This window comes from Geotrypetes seraphini, chromosome 10 (assembly GCF_902459505.1).
Source record: "Geotrypetes seraphini chromosome 10, aGeoSer1.1, whole genome shotgun sequence".
NCBI classification, from domain to species: Eukaryota; Metazoa; Chordata; class Amphibia; order Gymnophiona; family Dermophiidae; genus Geotrypetes; species Geotrypetes seraphini.
The window spans coordinates 22,781,352-22,803,482 of record NC_047093.1 but is presented as its reverse complement, the minus strand read 5'-3'; the positions used below and the strand labels follow the sequence as shown (position 1 = coordinate 22,803,482).

The window sequence follows — 22,131 nt, the reverse complement described above, 5'->3', positions numbered from 1 at the left end:
GCTGGAGACCAGTATGTATCCTTAAACAAGGAATCGTTAATTGGTGTCTCTTACGAAGAAGCATTTTAGCCAGGTCAAAACTGAGGTACAGTAAATGCAATATACACACATATAGGCAGAGAGATTGCTATGCGTTATGTAGGATCATAAGAGCTTTGGAAGCTGGCTGAATGGCCAAGATGCAAATGGCCTTTTAAAGGCAATACAATGGGAGGAAGGAAAAGGGGTGTGTCCCACGTGGCAAACGGGCAAAAAACAAAGCAAAGTGAAACACGTGGATAGTCAGGATCCTGTATCTGTTTAATATATAGTTCAGCAAATTGTCAATGCAAGCAATTGATCTTAAAAACAACATTGAGCAAAGCGTGAATACAAACAATTGCTTTCTCTCGACACGGCCGTGTTTCAGCGAGTCCACCTTCATCAGAAGGACTGAACCTTAATGCCAAGTGGAATAACATAAAGCATTATGTTCAACCAATCTTAATGCCAAGAAGAGTTAACTAATACACTTTGGACAGCCAAATCCCAAGCTCATGCACTCTTTAATTTGCTGAATGCATAACTGTAACAGTTCTCATCAGTTCTGACAATCCCAAAGCTGGCAACTGTTTAGAAAGGGTCTAGGACAGGGTGCCCACACTTTTTTGACTCGCGAGCTACTGTTAAAATGACCAAGTCAAAATGATCTACCAACAATAAAATTTTAAAAAAACACAACGCACACTGTACGCATAGAATTGTTAATTATCATTCCTATTCCGGGGTTTTTTCAAAGAGGTCAAAGCAGATGACTCTATGCACTGTCACCTCAGTAACAACATACAAAAATAGACAAATACCCACCCCCTTCCCTTTTTACTAAACCACAATAGCAGTTTTTAGCGCAGGGAGCTGCACTGAATGTCCAGCGCTGCTCTCGACGCTCATAGGCTCCCTGCACTAAAAAACACTTGCGGTTTAGTAAAAGGGGACCATATTGTAAAATATAGACAGAAGATATAAATTCAGACACATTTTGATCACTAAATTTAAAATAAAATAATTTTTCCTACCTTTGTTGTCTGGTGATTTCATGAGTCTCTGGTTGCACTTTCTTCTTCTGACTGTGCATCCAATCTTTCTTCTCTTCTGTCAACCTGTATGCTTCCTCTCCTCCATATCTCTTTCCCTCCCCCAACTTTTTCTTCCTCTCTCCCTTCCCTTTCTTTCTTTCTCTCTTCATGCCCCCTTTCTTTTTTTCTGTTTCTCTTCTTTCCTTCTGTTTCCCTGCCTGCCCCCTTTCTTTCTTTCTCCCTGCCCTTCCCCAAGCCACTGCCGCTGCCATCGGGGAACAGGACCCAAACGCCACCAATGGATAACAGGCCCCAAAGCTGACGCCGACGACGCCCCATGCTCTCTCTGCTTCGGGCCGATCAATCTTCCTCTCCCAGGCAGCGATTGGCTGGCCTGAACTTCCTCTCCGACGGCAGAATTGACGTCGGGGAGAGGAAGATTGATCGGCCCGATAAATCGCCAAGGCAAAGTGAGTCCTGGATGATTGACTCACTTTGCCTTGGCGAGCTACCGATCGATCGTGATCGACCTATTGGGCACCCCTGGTCTAGGATGATTCATTGTGGTCATTGCGACCAGTTCAGTGTGATGAACTGGCCTCAATGAACTGTCCAATATCAGCATTTCGGGGGGGCAATGCAAGATTTCAGCATTTGAAAGGTGATGCCCCCCCACATCCCCCCAAAAAAATATTACACCCTCTCCCTCTCCTCCCTGTTCGTGTTTCAACACCTCTGCAGTGGCTAGTGTGGAGCCCGGGTCCTGGGGGGTGAAGCTGCCGTTGGAGCTGCTGCATTGTGTTCTTTGAGCCCGAGCCCTGAGGGGATAATTAATCAACTGCCGGAGCTGCTACGCCGGCCGCCCTCTGCGGGTACCACGAAGCCCAGCCTCACTGTGCTGAAACATCCCATGATGAAACGGCCGAGATGAATCATCCCATTCCGGTTTAGAAAGAGATGTTTTCCGGTGTAATTGCTTGTATTGACACTTTGCTGAACTATATATTAAACAGAATAGGATCCTGAGCATCCACGAGTTCCACTTCGATTTGTTTTTCACAAAGACAACAGCATACGTAGAAATGGGGAATGGCATGCGGCATGACTTTTGTAAATTTTAATTTGGCATTGTTATTTTCTGGTTTCAAATACTATTTTTCACACGTGAAGCCATTCGTCAAAATTATGCAAAATCTCTGGTGAGCCAAAAATCATACAAATCAGATCATTAACAATTTTGCAAGAGCTAGTTACCCACAAAAATGTTTTTTTTAATTTAACCCCCTTCCCCCTTTTACTAAAGCTCGATAGCAGTTATTAGCGCAGGGAGCCGTGGAGCATTCAGTGCAGCTCCCTTGTTCTGATATCCTGTACTGTTTCTGGATGCTCTGTTTTCTGATTGTTTCACTCGTGGTTGTGTGTTCCTTTGCAGTTGTCAATAAAGATAATTTACAAAAAAAAAAAAAAAAAAAAACCGCTATCGCGCTTTAGTAAAAGGGGAGGGGTTAGTTTAGTTTGACACTTGCTCTCCACTGATACCTAAAGAGGGTGTAAGTAAAGTTACAGCATCATAGCTAGAAATCCAGTTAGTATAAATCAAAATTATTATGGTCGCGTATAAAATAACATTGAGGGCAATTTTCTGATTTTCTGCAAACCTTAACTACATCTCGAGAGGCATAGTTAAGATGTTTTTTTTAATGCAAAAAATGTCAGTCGGAAATTGCTGTGAGAATCATTTACATTTCATGCATATGGACGAGCATGGCAAGAAAAAAAATAATTATCATGTATTATGTGAGCTTGTTTGCTTTTGTATAATCCGTTTATTTTATCAATATTTAAGCATGTACTTAGATTTTATCTTGTGGTCTCTGGCTAGGGGGGAACATCACGCCAACATGTTTCGCTATTACAGCTTTATCAAGGCTTAACCCCTAAAATGTAACAAAAGCTATCGTCAATTATTTTCTTTATAGCAGACACAATTAGATAAATCTTTACTATGTTGCACTGCATAGTACCCGATGAGGAGCTGTCACGTAAAGCTTAGAGCAATGAGATCTGTTTGAGCTCTGAGTGGTGGCGCTGAGGATCCTGAAAAAATGAAAAATATAGGGTTTCAAAGCAGCTGATAGTAAAAAAAAACACTATCTGGTTGGAAGATTGATATTATAGATCTAGCACCCTTGAATCAGACCATAAGTTCGTGCATTGTGTGATTAAGAAAAAAAATAAGCCATTCTTGCAGAGATGTTCTCTGCTTTGTGTGCTGACCTCTACGTTTTACTAATAAACAAGTGTAAGTCAAACCATCGATTTTATCAACCACTAATGGATTTCATTGGGAGGAAAAAGACTTCAGTATGGCAAGTCCTCAAATAAATTAACTAAACTGGAGTCTTGTTTTGTGTACGTGTGTTTCTGTTTCCTTGATAGTGAGGAACTCTTAACATATGGTAGAATTGCAATATACGAATGAAGAACCAGGGCAGGATTAAAGGACAGGCGTACTTAGGGACCACATGTTTAACAAGACCCTCTCACATGTGCTAATTTTCCCAAGGTATATATTGCCCTGGTAAGTCCAGCTGCTGGCTAAACTAAACTAAGGTCTCCTTTTACTAAGCTGCGGTAGCATTTTTAGCGCTCGCTAACCCCCACGCTACGCGGAAAAACTAACGCCAGCTTTATGGAGGCGTTGGCGTCTAGCGCGCACGGCACTGTAGCGTGCGCTAAAACCGCTAGCGCAGCTTAGTAAAAGGAGCCCAAAAAACTTGAGTTTCCAGACCGTGTCATCTCTATAACAATAAAGCTCGACTCGGTTTACAGTAAATAGAAAAGAAAAATAAAGAGAAGAAAATTTTACAATTTGGAAAATAACCAAGTTTTTAGATACTTACGAGCGAATGTGTGGAAGAAGGGAGGAACGTTGTCATCTCCACTCCCCCAAAGAGGTCTGTCTGTTCCAACATCCCCTCCTCCGTAATTTGTTCTCCAGCTGACATAGCAAGAGTTGCCATGCAGCACTTCTTAACTGGTGCTTTCTCCTTTGCTGATATTTCTGTACAGTCAGAACTATACAGGGCCATATTTGTGTGTGTGTGTGTGGGGGGGTTAAAATGTATTTAAATATTTTTTTTTTTTTTTTTTGGGGGGGGGTCATAATGTTTGTTTTCCTAGTGCCCACCAAAGTGTTAAGATCTGGTGTTAAATGATCCTAATAATTACAAGTCAAAGATCTTGATGCTTTTTTTGGAGTGTGTTTCTGTTTCTCTCTAGGCTTATTTTTATCTCTATTTTGTTTACTTTAATTATTATTTTAATTCTATCTTTAAATTATTTCTTCATTACTTGTTGGAATATTTCATTTCTATCTCTATCTCTACCTCTGTCTTTTTATTTTTATTTTTCATACTGTTTCTTCAGGTACTTTAGATAGATTGTGAGCCTTTGGGACAGTTAGGGAATTTCCAAGTACCTATCTTATTTATTTAGTTTTTATTTATTGTATCTTTTAATGCATCATTTTTGTAAACCGCTTAGAAACCTCACGGTTATTAGCGGTATATAAGAATTAAATTAAATTTAAATTAAATTAAATTAAGCCTGCCTGCCTGCAAAGGATCATTATAAAGCAGAAGAGCTGAAGATAGATATTTAAATTTGTTAATATTTTAACCTTGTTTTATAGGCCAGAACCTACATGGGAGATTGCTTTCATTAGACAGAAAGGCTCCCCAGGTGATTGTAGAAGCCGCCAGCGATCTGCCAGCCTCGACCCCCTTTTAGCAGGAAGCAAACAGCTAGCAGGAGCTTCAGGTGGTCTACACCTTTGTGAAAAACTGACTCCTAAGATGTCCTCGACTCCCAGCTCTTTAAACACCATCCTTCCTTCTGTTAAACCATATCTAGTAAGACCTTATCTTATTAATAAGTCTCTTGGTATTAATATAGTTAATTTATGAGTGCTTGTGGAGGAAAAATACGTAAACCATTCATAGCACAGTAGATGGGAAAGATCTCAGGAACAGCAGCATGGCATCTGTCTCTTTTTGAGATTCTGTCTGGGACTTATGTGGAAATAGGATGCTGAGCTCAATGTTCCTTTAGGCCCAGATTCTATAAACGGCGGGGGCAATCTTCCCACGCTCCTGCCCCGTGCAGATCGCTCACAGGAATTGGCTCAAGAGACTACGGGAGCTCAAGGCAGCCATTTCCTGTGAGCGATCTGCACGGGGCAAGAGTGTGGGAAGATCACTCCTGCCTGAAAACCCGCTAGACCACCAGGTAAGGCTTAAGGGGGTCTTTCAGGGCTTAAAATAGCCGGGGGAAGCGGGGGTTAGGGTCAGAACTGGCCCAAATATTATTCGCGGTTTTTTAAATATTCGCGGGCCAGCTCTGCCCCTAACTCCTGCGAATACGGAGGGAGAAGCGTAGTAGGTTCTGGGGAAGTTTTGGAGGGCTCACCATAAATTATAAGGAGTATATGGTGAAATGTATATCTGGTACACTTTATGTGGAGTTCTCAGCTGTGCCCTTTAAGATGCCCCACTGCTCTGTAGGCATGTCAATTTGGCCAGTCCATTAGAATGCTGGCCCCTCCCACAACTAAACTAAACTAACTAAACTAAACCTTAAGTTTATATACCGCATCATCTCCACGGAAGTAGAGCTCGGCACGGTTTACAAGAACTTAAAAATGAGAAAGGGTAGGAAAAGGTTTACATAGGTTTATAAATCGAGTGGAAAAGTAAGGGGAAATAAATTACATGTTAGAGAAGAGCCAGGTTTTTAGTTGCTTGCGGAATAAATGGAGGGAGCTCAGGTTCCGCAGCGGGATGGTAAGGTCATTCCAGAGACCTGTGATTTTGAAAAGAAGTGATTTTCCCAGTTTACCTGCGTAGAGAATACCATGTAGGGAGGGGAAGGATAGTTTTAATTTATGGGCGGTCCTGGTGGAGTCAGGGCACGAGGAGTTGAAAAAAGTGGGATTAGGGAAGGACACTAAATAGTGCTAATTTGGATGTTCCTAACTTGGACATTTTTGTTGTCAAAAACGGTGATTAAAGGTAGAAGTCCTGGCAGTCTAGACGTTTTGGCAGACAGGACGTCCTAGTAGGCGATTTTCGGGAAAAAAAAAAAAAAGATGTGAATGTCCTGTTTGAAAATGGACGTTTCTGTGCTTCTGAATTTGTAGGTTTATCGGGAAATGTTCAAGTTGGACTTAGACATCCTTTATCTTTACTGATTTCAATGGTGTAATTAGAATGTAAGATGTATTTTTAAATGCCTGTGGCTAGATATGTTTTAGAGATTTCTGCTCTGTCTAACCCATTTCGAAGTTGCCAGTTGGGTCTTTAACCTCTTTTTTTTCTATAACTTGCTTTGTGTGAATTGTGATTTTCTTTCATAGATCAAAGCTGGATGGGTGAAAAGAGAACCAGCTCCAGTTTTTTCTGCAGAGAGCAGCCCTCCAGACCTATGCACTGATGGTAATGTGCATTTCTCACCTTTTTCATACTCTTTTAAACAATTACTCATCCGCAGGCTGTGGTACATAATGCTTCTTAATAGACTTTGAAGAAAAATACATGTCCCTTTTCACAAATGACAAATAAAAAGGCTGAGATGAATGCAGCTTCCAATATTTCCTATTAAGTATAACTTATTCTGGGACATTTTCATGGGCAAACAGCTGGAATGTATTGTCATAACATTCTCTGTGATCAATAGAGCCTATTGAAGCCAGATAATGATGACTGTTTACTAAATCAAAAGTTTAGGTACCCATAGAAACAGTTCATTTTTGACTTAATATGATGTTGAAGACGTTTGTATTTACTTTTGATTTTAAGAACATAAGACCTGTTGGGTCAGACCAGCGGTCCATCGTGCCCAGCAGTCTGCTCAAGCAGCGGCCCTTGGTCAAAGACCAGCGTCCTAACTGAGACTAGACCTACCTGTGTACGTTCTGGTTCAGCAGGAACTTGTCCTCTTTGTCTTGAATCCCTGGAGGGTGTTCTCCCCTGTGACAGACTCCGAAAGAGCATTCCAGTTTTCTACCACTCTCTGAATGAAGAAGAAATTCCTTACATTCGTACGGAATCTATTCCCTTTCAATTTTAGAGAGTGCCCTCTCGTTCTTCCTACCTTGGAGAGGGTGAACAACCTGTCCTTGTCTACTAAGTCTATTCTCTGTTTTGATCATGTCCCCTCTCAATCTCCTCTGTTTGAAGGAGAAAAGGCTCGGTTTTTCTAATCTTTCACTGTATGGCAACTCCTCCAGCCCCTTAACCATCTTAGTCGCTCTTCTCTGGACCCTTTCGAGTAGTACCGTGTCCTTCTTCATGTACGGCGACCAGTGCTGGACGCATTACTCCAGGTGAGGGCCAGCATGATAACCTTCTCCAATCTGTTCGTGATCTCCTTCATTATCATTCCTAGCATTCTGTTCACCCTTTTTGCCGCTGCCGCACATTGCATGGACAGCTTCATTGACTTGTCGATCAGAACTCCCAAGTCTCTTTCCTGGGATGTTTCTCCAAGTACCACCCCAAACATCCTGTATTCGTGCATGGGATTTTTGCATCACTTTACACTTATCCACGTTGAATCTCATCTGCCATGTTGATGCCCATTCCTCGAGCCTGATTATGTCACATTGCAGATCTTCGCAATCCCCCTATGTCTTCAGTACTCTGAATAACTTTGTATCGTCCACAAATTTAATCACCTCACTCATCGTACCAATGTCTAGATCATTTATATAAAGATGTTGGTGACGCTCTTCCAGTCCGAGTATTGTCCATTTACCCCCACTCTCTGTTTGCTATGATCCAGCCAGTTTTTAATCCACATGAGTATTTCACCCTTGATTCCATGGCTCGCAATTTTCTGATGTAGTCGTTCATGCGGAACCTTGTCAAACGCCTTCTGAAAATCCAGATATACAATGTCGACCGGGTCGCCCTTGTCTATCTGTCTGTTTACTCCCTCAAAGAAGTGCAGCAAGTTAATCAAACACGATCTGCCTTTGCTAAAACCGTGCTGACTGGTCCTCATCAGCCCGTGTCCATCAAGTTGATCAATGATGCGGTCCTTTATCAGCGACTCTACCATCTTTCCTGGTACCGAGGTCAGACTCACCGGTCTGTAGTTTCCCGGATCTCCCCTCGAACCTTTTGTTTCTTTGTTTGTTTTCCTTAAGGGGAATTTCACTTTGAAAATCTGCTTGCAGGCCTATTCACAAGTCTGCAATCATGTTGGGTGGGGGTCATGAAAACCACCCTCAAGTTGTAGATTAATCAGAGGAAGAGAGAGATTATAATGGAACCTGGATTAATGTGCTGTGCTTGATCATTCAGTGGCAAGCATTGCCATGGCTGTCTGCAGAAACCCTCCAGCGACTTAATTAAAATTAGTAGAACTGCAGCTGAAATCTGTGGTCATCTGCAACATTTTATTGGTCCTGTAGGATTTAGAAGTTAAAAATAATGTCCCATCTCCAAATTCCTTCCAGATGTGCTTGCATCTCATTGCTCTGATTTTTCATGCATGACACCAAAGACATTTCCAGTGATTAGGAAGTGATCTAGGTTACTGCTACTGAATGATTTCAAGCCTTTAGTCCTTTATTGCTGTGTAAACACACAAGTATAGGGATGATCTGGGTAAAAATTTCTGTTCTAACTTTATTCAGATAATTATCTGGTTAGCAGGCGCAATGTTGCCACTTTCCAGATAGCACCTTCACTGACTGCATTGCACAGATATTTGGTGTCGGCTGAAATCTGTAATCTGGCACTAAGGGCTCCTTTTGCGAAGGTGCGCTAGCGGTTTTAGCGCACGCACGAGATTAATAATAATAATAATAACTTTATTTTTCTATACCGCCATAATCTTACGACTTCTAGGCAGTTCACAGTAAAGAGAGCTGTACAATCAGCGAATTACAATCTTAAAGACCGAAAAATTACCGCCTGCTTAAAAGGAGGCGGTAGCAGCTAGCGTGCGCCATTCAGTGCGTTAAGGCCCTAACGCACCTTCGTAAAAGGAGCCCTAAATAACCATGCTTTACTTAAAAACACTGACCACAGTGGTTGAATATTTTCCTGCTGTGTTTATGTTGGTCATTGCTGATTTAAGGTTGAAATCTAGAAAGGGGAAAATTCACAAAAGAGAAACTAGGCAAACAAATCATTCTACAGCCATCTTCCCAAATCTTACAACAGCCAAATACAGAGCTAAAAAGATGTATTTAGAGGCTCCTTTAATCTCCTTCCACTGCAGCCTCTGTAATCAGTCCTAAATCATTACGGATTTTTCTGGTTTTATGTCCACGTGATAAATAAGAAAGACTGAAAGCTTTGTTTTAAATGAATATAAGTAAAGCATGAATGATCAAAAAGAAAAGCCTGGCTGATTAGAAAGAGTGGATGTACAGTGTGTCATATGTTCCACTATGTACCAGATCACACCATTGGATTATTATGTTTTGAAGGTATCAAGTATACATGTGATCTTGCATGGATTAAAGTTTCTGTCTGGATTAGTGCTTTGGTGAACAAGACCTTGTGTTTTCTTAGCAGATGGTAAATTTCTTCCGATTGTCCTGGATAATGCTGTACTGCATTTCACCATCTCACTGCATGTTCTTCCATTGTAACCCTCCGTTTTTTATTTCTTTTGTAATCCGCCTTGAACCGCAAGGTAATGGCGGAATAGAAATCTCTAATGTAATGTAATGTAATCATGTTTCACCTCTCCTGTTCAGCGCGCATTGGTTACCCGTTGAACATAGAATTAGTTATAAAATCTTACTTTTAACTTGTACAACACGGTTAAATAATCAACCAGAGTTTGATAGACTTTTAATTCCTTACAGTCCTTCAAAATCACTTCACTCAATGTCACAGAACCTTCTTGTTGTACCATCACTTAAAATCAATCAACACGCTGCGATCCAACAATTTTGCTTTCACTGCCCCTTCTCTTTGGAATTCGCTGCCTAATCATTTGCGCAGTGAATCCGTAATAAATCAATTCAAATCAAAATTAAAAACATTCTTGTTCCAGGATGCTTTTGGACAATAACTGTCCTTTTAAGGACTAAAACAGCCTCATCGCTTTTTACCCTAACCTATTGTTTTTTTTCCCTTTTTATTGTGCTCTTTTTCTCACAATTGTAGTTCTCACCCTTCCTCCCCACTGTTTGAAGTTAGTCCATAAGTCTCATTATGCGTCTTACTAATCTGTGTTGGTACCGTTTAGCATCCCTAGCTTTTAAATTGTTTTTATGTAATTTTTATATTGTACACCGCTTAGAAACCTGATTAAGCGGTTTTAAAATTTTTTTAATAAACTTGACTTGAAACTTTAAAGAGCTTTCTACTCAGTTTTTCTTCTATGTTTTTATAATCTTTTTAGTAATGCTTGAACACGCACTGCGTCTAGTAACTTCCATTTCACGTGTGTAGTCCAGGAATTCTTGTGTAATTGGATCTTTACATTGCTATTATACTCGTATACTGCCCCTGGTTTTTATTGACATGTCGAACGGTTTAGATTTCTGTGTCTTCTTCTCTAACAGTGTCACATGGGGCTGTTTTCTCTGTTATGTTGTTAACATGTAGTTTAGCACAGAGTAACATCAAACACACAAATGTGGTAACTTCGGTGGTATTTTTAAGGTTCTCACTAAATCACGCTAACAGAATTGTGTGTTGGGGGACAGAACTAGGCAGGGCATGGGCAGAGAATGTGTACAACAATGTGTAGCACTTACGGTACTGTGTTAATGTGGGTCCACTTACTGCCTCTGCACTGCCTGCAGCCTGAGCACTAAGCAGTAATGCAACCGTTAATGTATGAAAAATGCTGGCCATGCCCCTAATATCTGCTATATTAGGTTTTGTAGCTACTGTGCTTTCCAGTGCAATAGGTGAGACATTCTAGGCCAGTGTATCGCAAACTATGTGCCTCCTGAGATTTCTGGTGTGCCGCGGTACACTGGGGAAAAGGAGAGGTGCCGGCGCCAGATAACTGTCTACAGGACATGCCTCTCGCGAAGAGAAGCACGTCCTGTAAGCAATCTCCTGACGCCGGCACCTCTTCTCTCTGCCGGCCCTTCTCTCCTACGCGAGTCTTTCTGTTGTCACAAGGCCCATTTGAAGGGCCTTTGCGCATGCGCCGACATCACACATGCGCATGATGTCATCACGCCGACGCCAGCGCTCTTCCGGTTGTCTCGAGCCAGGGATACTAGGTTTAGTGTGCCCCGGCTCAAAAAAGTTTGCAAGATACTGTTTTAGATGGAAGGGTAATGTCCCCATAGCCGCTTGCTATCTGCAGAAGGAATCCACTCCGGATTTTTTTCTCTGTGCCTTTGCTGTACTTCACTGTGCTCTTTAGCTCCACCTACAGTTTTTTCCTTCTCCATGTGTATCAGCAGCAGTGTTCTGCTCTCTCCTTTATTATTTTATTCGGTGTTTTTAGTCCTTTTTTTGGGGGGGAAGGGGTTCTTGTGCTTGTAGCGTTCTTCAGCTTTGCCTGCATCGAGAACACACAGTTCATTCTGTAGCTGATAGACCAATCCCAGTGAGTGCCTGTTACTATTAGCCAACCTGCTTAGTTTTCTTTAGAGCTCAGGGCCATCCCTAAAGTTGTTTCACAGGCTGTTAGGTGCCCTTAAGTGGCTTGGCAGTGTCTCACAGGGTGCTGGCTACGTCTTCTCACTTCTGCTCGTCTCGGTGCGCATTCGTTGGTCCACAGGGGTGGAGGTGCAATCAGGCTTAGGGTCTGACTGGCAGAAGATCAGCATTGCAGAGGCATTCCCAGCATGAAGCTGCGATTCTCTGATCCAGCTACTTTAAGAGAGCCGAGGCAGGCTGCAGCACAGATCCACAGACAGGTCACAGTGAGTAAAAGCTGTCGCAGCCTGTGAAGTGAATCAGGGGAGTTCTGAAAAGGTTTTTTTTTTCAAGATTTCTGCTTGCCACCCTGTGTTCCCCCACCTGAAAAATCCTAAAATCAACATTTTTTGACTTTGGTAAGTATGAAAAATATCACGATTTTGGCACGAATTTCATAGCAGTGGCCATCTTGGATTTTTAGCAATCTTTTTTTTCAAAAGCTCCCTGTTTCTCCAAAACTGCAATTTTTGCCTCAAAACTTATTGGGATGGAGTCCTTGCGCTCTCCTGATGTGAATTCTTACCAGGATTGTGCAAATTTAGCACCTCAAGAGCGTTCTTGTGACATATAGCATGCCCGGGAGAGGCAGCAGTGTCTAGCTTAGCCTCTTCCTTGTTGAAGCAGGTGAACAAACACTCAGCTAGCCCAATAGGGCGGCCTTCTTTATTTTTGGGGCTAGGCACAGCTTCTAATTCCTTGCTGGCTATAGGTGGGCCCAGCCTTTTGCTTCCTGTGCTGCTCCCTCTGCCAAAATGGTGCAGTGACACCAAGCCTAGGGATGCCCCTCTTCAGATAGGAGGTAGACTCCAAGCATTTCTGTCCGTCTTGGTTTGCATTTCATCCGACCAGTGGGTCTTGAACATTATTCAGTCAGGCTGGAATTTGCCCGACCTCTGATGGACTGGTTTGTGGACTCTCCCATGGGGCGGCCGAACAAGGCGCTCAAGGATCAAGCCACTGTTTAATGCTTGCTGGATATTCATGCTATAGAGCCTGTGCCACCTGAAAGATTGGAGGCCTATTCTGGATCTTCAGCATGTGAATGCGGCTTTCAAGGATCCACGCTTTCGCATGGAGACGGTGCGATCGGTCATTGCAGCAGTGGCCCCCCAGAGAGTTCCTTGCCTCTCTGGATCTCACAGAAGCCTACTTATTTACACATTCCAATTTTTCCAGCCCATCACAAATTCTTGCAGTTTCATGTCCCGGAACAGCATTACCAGTTCTCGGCTCTGCCATTTGGGCTGGCAACGTTTCCCCATACCTTCACCAAGGTGACGGTCGTAACAGCTTACCTGCAAAAAATGAGACTGCAGGTTCACTCTTACTTGAACGACTGGCTGATCAAGGGCTCTCTCGTTGGTCGAGGGGCAACACATGGTGGATCAGGTGATCCAGGTGCTGGAGGACCTTGGCTGGATCGTGAACTGAAAGAGCAATCTGACGCCCACGCAGTCGCTAGAATATCTGGGAGTTCTTTTCAACATGGCGGCGGGTCATGTCTACCTTCCAGAGGCGTGCAGACAATCTGTGTGCCCAGGTTTCTTCCCTTCTGGAGCTGTCAGCTCCTTCAGCGTGCCTATCTTCAGGTCCTGGGGTCAATGGTGGCCACTATAGATGTAGTGTTGTGGGTGCACATGCATCCTCTCCAGCATGCCCTGCTCTCTTGCTAGACTCCGCAGAGGGATGCTTTACAGTCCTATTTTCCCTGGACTCTGGAGGCTCAAGTCAGCATGAATTGATGGCTTCTCCTGCAGTTGCTCTGCAGGGGCGTTCTGCTGCAGTTTGCCTCCTGGATTGTGGTGATAACAGATGCCAGCCTTCAGGGCTGGGGAGCCTACTGCAATTGTCCCATCCAGAGATGTTAGACACTCTCTCAGAGAAAATGGTCAATCAACAGGTTAGAACTGAGAGCCATTTGGCTGACTCTGATGTGATTGCAGAAGATGCCGGAGGGCCAAGCGGTCAGGGTCTTCTCCGACAATGTGACGGCAGTAGCCTATGCCAATCGGCAGCGAGAGACCAACAGCACCCTGCTAGCTCAGGAAGCCCGACTTCTGTTTTTATGGGCAGAACGTCACCTCCAGGCTCAGCGCATGTGACGGGAGTCGACAATGTTCAAGTTGACTTTCTAAGCAGACAGACTCTGGATCCGGGTGAGTGGGCCCTGTCCGCAGTGGTTTTCTGAGGCATAGTATTGTGCTGATGCCAGCTGCGCTTCAACCTCATGGCCACGGCAAAGAACAAGAAAGCGGATCTTTTCTTCAGTCGAAGATCTGAGCCCAGAAGTGAGGGTCTTGATGCTCTAGTGCAGCCATGGCCTCAGAAGATTCTCTTGTATGTCTTTCCTCCCTGGCCCTTGATAGGCCAAGTCATTCGGTGGATCGTGGTCCATCCAGGTCAAGTCATTCTGGTGGCTCCAGATTGACCTCGCACACCATGGTACACAGATATGCTGCCTCTTCACAAGGGTCATGGCCTTCGGCTTAGTGCCCATCTAGACCTCCTTATGCAGGGTCTGGTCTACATAGAGGACCGAAATTGCTTTTCTCTTATGGCATAGCTCTTGAGCACGCAGCCTTAGAACACAAAGGTTATTCTGAAGTGGTTATTGACACTCTTCTCCAGTCTAAAAAGTCATCCACAGTTTCTGCTTACACTAAAGCGTGGAAGGCTTTTCAACATTGGTGTGCTCAGGACCAGGTGGACCCATATTTGGCTCCGATCTCAGTGATTCTTGCCTTTCTGCAAGCTGGACTTGATAAAGGCTTCACTGTAGCATCTCTTCAGGTCCAGGTAGCCGGGCTCTCTTGTTTTAGAGCCCGAGATCGTCGTTTCTCCTGATGTCGCTAGATTTTTGAAAGGGGTTCTTCAAATCAGACCGCTGGTCAAGCAGCCATTCCCTTCCTGGGACCTCAATTTGGTGCTGTCTAGCCTTACTAAGGCTCACTTTGAGCCCCTTAAGGATGCTTCCCTCTTGGACTTGATGATCAAGACCATGTTTCTGGTCGCTGTTACCTCAGGACAGTGGGTCTCTGAACTCTAGGCTCTCTCTTATAGGGAAACATTCCTCCACATCTCGGAGACTGGGATTTCCCTGTGTACAGTTCCCTCCTTCCTAACAAAAGCGGTTTTGGCTTTACAAGTTAATCAAGAAGTGAGTTTGCCTGCTTTTCAGCCTTCTGGTTCCAAGACGCAAGATCGCCTCTTGAAAAAACTGGATGTGCGCAGATTACTTCTTCACTACCTGTAGGTCACTAATGAGTTTCATCTCTCTGATCATCTGTTTGTGCTGACTCATTCTGTTGAGCGAGGCACTCCTGCTTATTTTGGCAGCCTAAATTCTTTCTGAGAAACAGTCTCCTGTTTCCGTGAATGCGTATTCTACCAGGAGTGTGGCTTCGTCGAGGCCAAAGGTAGAGTTGTCTTCCCCTGAGATCTGCAGAGCGGCAACGTGGTCCTCTCTACACACATTTATCAAGTTTTACAGAGTGGATGTGGTGGTGATATAGGACTCTGCCTTTGGGTCCTCGGTCTTATGGGCCAGAGCAGCAAGCCCACCCTAGCTTTTTGGGGACTGCTTTTCTATGTCCCATCTGTCTAGAATTTCTCACCTATTGTACTGGAAAAAGAGATTATGTACTTACCCTGGTAAGCTCTTTTTCAGTAGATAGGTGAGGCATTCTAGACTCTTGCCCTGTCCTTCTTGCGCCAGCCTACTGTCTCAGTCTGTTTATGTTTCAAGTTTTTTTCTTGGATTCCTGTCAGCTCTTGGGGAGTTCCTTTGAAGCCTTTGTTGGCTGTTTGTAGTTGATGTTCTAATGTTAATTCTTGAGCAGAACAGTTGTTATAGAACTTGATTTCCATGTGTGTCTCTACTTCATGTTGATTTGGTGGCTCGTAGTGCTTGGGTACTAACTGTAGGTGGAGCTAGAGAACACAGTGAAATACAGCAGAGGCACAGAGAAAAAAATCCGGAGTGCACTCCTTCTGCAGATGGCACGCGGCCATGAGGACACTATCCATCTGTCTAGAATGTCTCACCTATCTCTTTTTAATTTCTAGTCAAGCCACAATAACTGCAAAATCTAATGCACTTTAGTAAAATGGCAAGACAAAGAAAATCACCAAAATGTTCTACAGTAAGAAAGGGAAAACCAAGCAAAACAGACAGAACTGTGGAATTGATGACCTTGATTTAATTTATAACTTTTTATTGAAAGAATCAAATAAGTATACAATAATATAATACAATAAGATACAATTATATTCACAATACTAATTTTTCATACATATTTTTGCCATTCCTCCAAAATATATTTCCATATTACCTATTTCATACTCTATACATTCCCCCTATTCCCATCCCCCTTCCCCCCTTCCCAACCCCCTCCCCCCCATTGTTTTTATTTCAATTATAACATTGTAATTAATGAATTAAGCAAATATACAATTCAAGTATTTCCATACATATTACTACCATCCCTCCCATTTCCTCCCCTCCCCCAGAATGAAAGATGACACAAATTACCAGATGTTGAAATGCAATGATTTGTTTCCAAAGCTTCAATATAAGAATCATACTTCGTGCTCTAGAGGAAAGATATTTTCAAAAAGATACGAGTTCATCTAGGAAATGTACAAACCTCCCAAACCTCAAATAAAATTAAACGATGGAATTGGTTCCTCCAATGCCAAAAACTAGGAGGATCTTTCTGTAACCAATATAGCAAAATGCTTTTATGACCAATCATACATGTCTTTTGAAATAATATGCTTCTTCCTTGTCGAAAAACCCCTTAAGCAGCAGCTTTACCAAATAACACCCCCCTTGATTTCCAGATCTTGATTTAAAAGTTTATTAAAAAGTCTTCACAAATAAAAATTATGCAGGTCAATTAGTCAATCCATATATTACACAGTACATAGTCCGTGTTTCGGTAAAAAAAACTGGGGTCCTATGTGAATATACAATAATATGAGCGTACAAGTGAGTTAGATGAAATGATTATGATGTGGTGTAAGTGATAAAGCCAAATGCAAGAAATAAAGGCCTTCTTTTACTAAGGTGCGTTAGGGCCTTAACGCGCGGAATAGTGCACACTAAAATGCCGTGTGCGCTAGACCTTAACGCCAGCATTGAGCTGGCGTTATTCTAGAAGCGTACCGTGCAGTGTAGCGCGCGGCAATTTCGTGCGTGCGCTAAAAACGCCTGCGCACCTTAGTAAAAGGAGCCCATAATGTAACACATGAATTGACTAACTGATCTGCATCACTTTTATTTGTGAAGACGTTTTAATAAACACTTAAATCAAGATCATCGATTCCACACTTCTGTCGGTTTGGTTTAGTAAAATGGCCCCGTTATTTTGAACTGCAGAGACAGTTCTGTCAGTATTTTAGCCATATTTAATTCTCTATGGCAGGGGTGTCCAATGTCGGTCCTCGAGGGCCGCAATCCAGTCGGGTTTTCAGGATTTCCCCAATGAATATGCATGAGATCTATTAGCATACAATGAAAGCAGTGCATGCAAATAGACCTCATGTATATTCATTGGGGAAATCCTGAAAATCCGACTGGACTGCGGCCCTCGAGGACCGACATTGGACACCCCTGCTCTATGGGGTTTAAAGATGTTCTGCCAGGAAAGTAAGAATTTGGTCAATCGGACAATGACAGTAATTGTAATTATGTTAAGCTGCAGGAGTTCATAAACGTATCTTGCAGAAAAAAAACTACAGACCTCCAATTAAACAGTCCAATTAATATGTTCCCTGTTGTCTCTTAGCTGTTGGCCCCAGCCGGACTGAAGATTATGGATTACAAGGAAGGAAGATTTCCCTAGATCCCACTGTTCGACTCAAAGTAGAGAAGCTAGAAATGGTACATTTTATTAACAGCTTTTCTACTTTTTTAAAAAAATAAATATGGAATTGAAGACAAATAAAGAACAAGAGAAAAAGGCAAGCAAAGAAGCCATTCTTATTCTTATCTGAAATAACTTGAATGTATGTTTTTATAGAGTTAGAGAAAATACATGTAGCATAGACATTATCTTCTATATCGGAATAATGTAATAGCTACAAATGTCTTGTTTTCAATATTATGATAAAGGGGATGTAATTCTTCTCGTATGAGGAAAGACTAAAAAGTGAAAGGCTCTTCAGCTTGGAATAGAGATGACTGAGGGGAGATATGATGCCGTAGAAGTCTACAAAATCCTGAGTGGTGTAGAAGGGGTACAAGTGGATCAAGTTTTTAGTGCATCAAGATTTACAAAGGCTAGGGGGACACACGATGGAAGTTACAGAGTAATACTTTTAAAACCAATAGGAGGAAATATTTTTTCACTCGGAGAATAGTTAAGGTCTGGAACACATTGCCAGAGGATGTGGTAAGAGCGGTTAATGTAGCTGGTTTTTTAAAGGTTTGGACAAGTTCCTGGAGGAAAAGTCCATAGTCTGCTGTTGAGACAGACATGGAGGAAGCCACTGCTTGCCCTGGATTGGTGGCATGGAATGTTGCTACTATTTCATTTTTTGCCAGGAACTTAGGACTTGGATTGATGGACCATTGATCTGACCTAGTAGGGCTTTTCTTATGTTCTAATTAACTTTGTGATTAATGCATATATTGTAGGGAGTGGCACAGTGGTTAGAGCTACAGCCTCAGCACCCTGAGGTAATGGGTTCAAACCCACGTTGATCGTTTTGACCCTGGGCAAGTCACTTAATCCCACATTGCCCCAGGTACATTAGATAGTGTGGGCCCACCGGGACAGACAGGGAAAAATGCTTGAGTACCTGAATGTAAACCACTTAGATTATAAGTGGTTTATAAATACTTAAATATAAATAAATATATATATATATAAATCATGTTTAAAAACATTAATCATGTTGCAGAGTCTCCTGTGTCCTCCAGGCATCTTTTTTGCTCTCTGCCAATCCCAACCCCTGTCCTCAGTTCAATCCAGCATCTTTATCCCCACCTGCAATTCAGCATCAGCTCCCACTCTGGCCAGTCTACCTTAAAAGTGGTCTTTTGTTGGTTCGCAGCATGGGCAATATTGCTGCCTGGTCTGAAGTAGAGATCTGCACGGGAACGGGAATCGCGGGGGTCCCGCAGGAATCCCTCCCTAACCCACGGGGACCCCCCTCTGGCCCACGGGACTCCCACGGGGATGGAAGGCTTTGGAAGCAGGGTTCGTCCATATAATATAATGGGCACGTCAGCCTTAGTAAAAAAGGGGGTTTATAAGTGAATTACCTGAACAGAAAACAAAAAAAGGGTTCCACCAAAGAGATTCCACAAGGAAAACAGCAGCGCAAACACAAAAGAGACTGTGGAATTGATGATCCTGTCAGAAGTAATTGCTGCTTTTTATGGGGATGGGCGGGGATGGAGGTAATTCCTTGCGGGGATGGGTGGGGACGGAGAGGATCCTGACGGGAACGGTGGGGACGGAGAGGATCCTGCACCATAGCTTGTTTAGTGCTGAATATTGCACTTAACAGACTAGGCTTTAGCCAACTCCGCAAACTCAGAAATTCAATGCCGGTGCTCGGACATGTCCCAGTATTGAATTTCCGGGCATAACGCTAGTAGCAGTCAGCAAAACGCTGAGCGCTGCAGGGTGAATATTGACCCCAAACATTTTTATGTAGACTAGCAGTTGTATTAAAAGTTGAATTAAGCTAAGAACTGTTTTATTTCTGTATAGCTTAATGTGTTTGGTCCTCTTCTTATTTCACTTTGTTTAGTCCTAAGTGAAAGGATAGGCACTATAAATGCCCATTTTTCCGCAGAGAAAATGGATATTTAATAGACATTTTCAGCAAGAACAGTTATCCAATTTCTTTCCTATGAAAAAGGGTTCTTGTGAAATAGCATTTCAGGATAAAATAGACTTAACGGTAATGTTCTGCCAGCATCAATATTTTCTTTGTGTTCATTTTCTGTTAAATGGAAAGAAACAGAAAGGAGCAGACACTAGAATGGCTCTTCCTTTCACTCCAGCCAGGATTGAGTTTGATTTTGTTGAGTGAATTTGTTTAAGTAAAGGAAGATGCAAGACAGTGTTCTGTTGAGCTGATCTAGAGCAGTGTTCTTCCACCACCGGTCCATGGACGAGTGCCGGTCCACAGAAATTTCCTGCCGGTCCACAGGGCCGGCATGTGCATCAGGTCCAAAACTGTGTTCTTCAACTGCCGGTCCGCAGTGCGATCGATGCGTTGTTAATAAGATTATATTATGTGTATATATGAAAAATGAATGGAAAAAATAGTGTTACAATTAGGACTATGGGGGCAGGGTCTGGGGTAGAGACTGGGTAGAGATGGGCAGGGTCTGGCCCACGACTTAGCCCAGTGTTCTTCAACCGCCAGTCTGTTGACCGATGCTGGTCCACAAAATAATTATTTTATTTCTGCCGGTCCATAGATGTAAAAAGGTTGAAGAACAGTGATCTAGAGCAGTGTTCTTCAACCACCGGTCCGTGGACCAGTGCCGGTCCACAGAAATTTCCTGCCAGTCCACAGGGCCAGCACATGCCCAAAACAGTGTTCTTCAACTGCCAGTCCACGGTGCAATCGATGCGGCGTTATCTTCGAGCCGGCTCCCTCTTCCTCACTGATTCAGTGCACAAAGCCACGGGCAGTGGCTCCTACACACTTCCTGCACTTGAACCAGAAGCCTTCTCTCTGACGTCGCAACATCAGAGGGAAGGCTTCCAGATGAGGTGCGGGACGCTCAAGGAGCTGCTGCCCGCAGCTTTGTGCACTGCATCAGTGAGGAAGAGGAAACCGGCCTGAAGATAACACCGGGGGCGGCATAAAATGGCCAGGCGGGAGCAGGCCAGAAGGTAATAATAATAATAATAATAATATTTTATTTTGTATACCGCCATACCCAGGGAGTTCAAGGCGGTTCACAACAGATAGATGAATTACATACAGTGCGATTCGAAAGAAGAAGAACATAACAAGGCAATCGTGGGGACATACTCGTTTACATAAACGGTTTAGGAGGGGGAAGGGCTAAATACGAGATACATACAATGTGTGCTGCAGTAGGATACAATAGAGTTTAAGAGAGGAAATTAGATATGAGCATATTAGATGGAAAAAGGGGGGGGCAACCAACTTGGAAGGGGGGTGGGAAAGTAAGGGGGGGAGAGGGGAGAGGAGGGTTTAGATGGGGGAAGGGGGGGCTAAGGGATAGGTCTGTTGCAAAGGAGGGGTTTGATCAGTTTTCTAAGGTGGAGAGGGGGTAAGGCATAGCATGGAGGGTGGGAGACAACAAAGGTAGGGGGGAATGATTTTATTTTTTGATTTAGTGATTGAATTATGTCAATTTTGAGAATTTATATCTGCCGTCTGTGTTTTGTGTAGTTTAATTTTGTGGTTAACCATTATGTGTTGTTAATAAGATTATATTGTGTATCTGTGAAAAATAAATGGAAAAAATAGTGTTACAATTAGTACTATTATGGGGGCGGGGTCTGGGGTGAAGACTGGGTAGAGATGGGCAGGGTCTGGCCAACGACTTAGCCCAGTGTTCTTCAACCGCCGGTCTGCGGACCGATGCCAGTCCACAAAATAATTCTTTTATTTCTGCCGGTCCTTAGGTGTAAAAAGGTTGAAGAACACTGATCTAGAGCATGCAGCTAGAAAGGAAAATGTCAACAAATTATGAACTCTGTTTTGCTATTATTGTCATATATTATTTTGTAGCCAAACCGGTTGCCGTATTCTCATATGTGAGTAAGTCTGCTTAGTTTTGTACCTGTTTCCTCATTTTAATCCTGTTGGTTATTGGGGTAAATTGCCGACAGCGTACAAGCCCATTTTCTAAAGGGAAGCTCTTCTCAGAGTTTTCGCTTTGAAAATCAGACCCCATTTTCAGCACAAACATTTGCACCAATTTTGAAATCTGTGGATGTAAATTCCCTGCCATACCCTAACTCCTCTTCCATCTGCCTAGAAGAGGGTGCAGTTTTGTACTGGCATTTTCCTTTCGGCAAATAGCTGTTTACCTGCACAAATTTCTTTATAAGCTGCCCTCTATATTATAATTAACCTGTCCAGTGGCTGGTACTTTCCAAAAAAGGCTACTTTTCTTTGATTCTGTCTTATTTCCTTTCCTACATCTGGATTCCTAACCACTTTTATTAATACACTGACAGTTATATTGCCAGTGGTAGTTAGGCATTCAATTATGGTAAGCCATTGATTACAAATCTTAAATTCATATTAGACTTTTTTTTCTGAATCTCTTTATCTGGATAGCCATTTTCATTTTCTTAGCTAATTTTGAAAAATATGTGTACTCCTTAATGGCATAATATACTAGAAAACAAATCACTCCATTAGGTTAGTAC

General features: G+C 42.8%; 1 protein-coding gene across 1 annotated transcript in view; it reads left to right on the top strand.

The window, feature by feature from the left end:
- The window catches only part of STXBP4 (syntaxin binding protein 4), a 177,529-nt gene that overhangs the window by 27,033 nt on the left and 128,365 nt on the right, over nt 1-22,131 (top strand). The window contains 5 exon segments of the mRNA XM_033961059.1: nt 2-58; nt 61-85; nt 4,750-4,969; nt 6,472-6,550; nt 17,539-17,633. Coding sequence (XP_033816950.1) covers nt 2-58; nt 61-85; nt 4,750-4,969; nt 6,472-6,550; nt 17,539-17,633 — 476 coding nt within the window.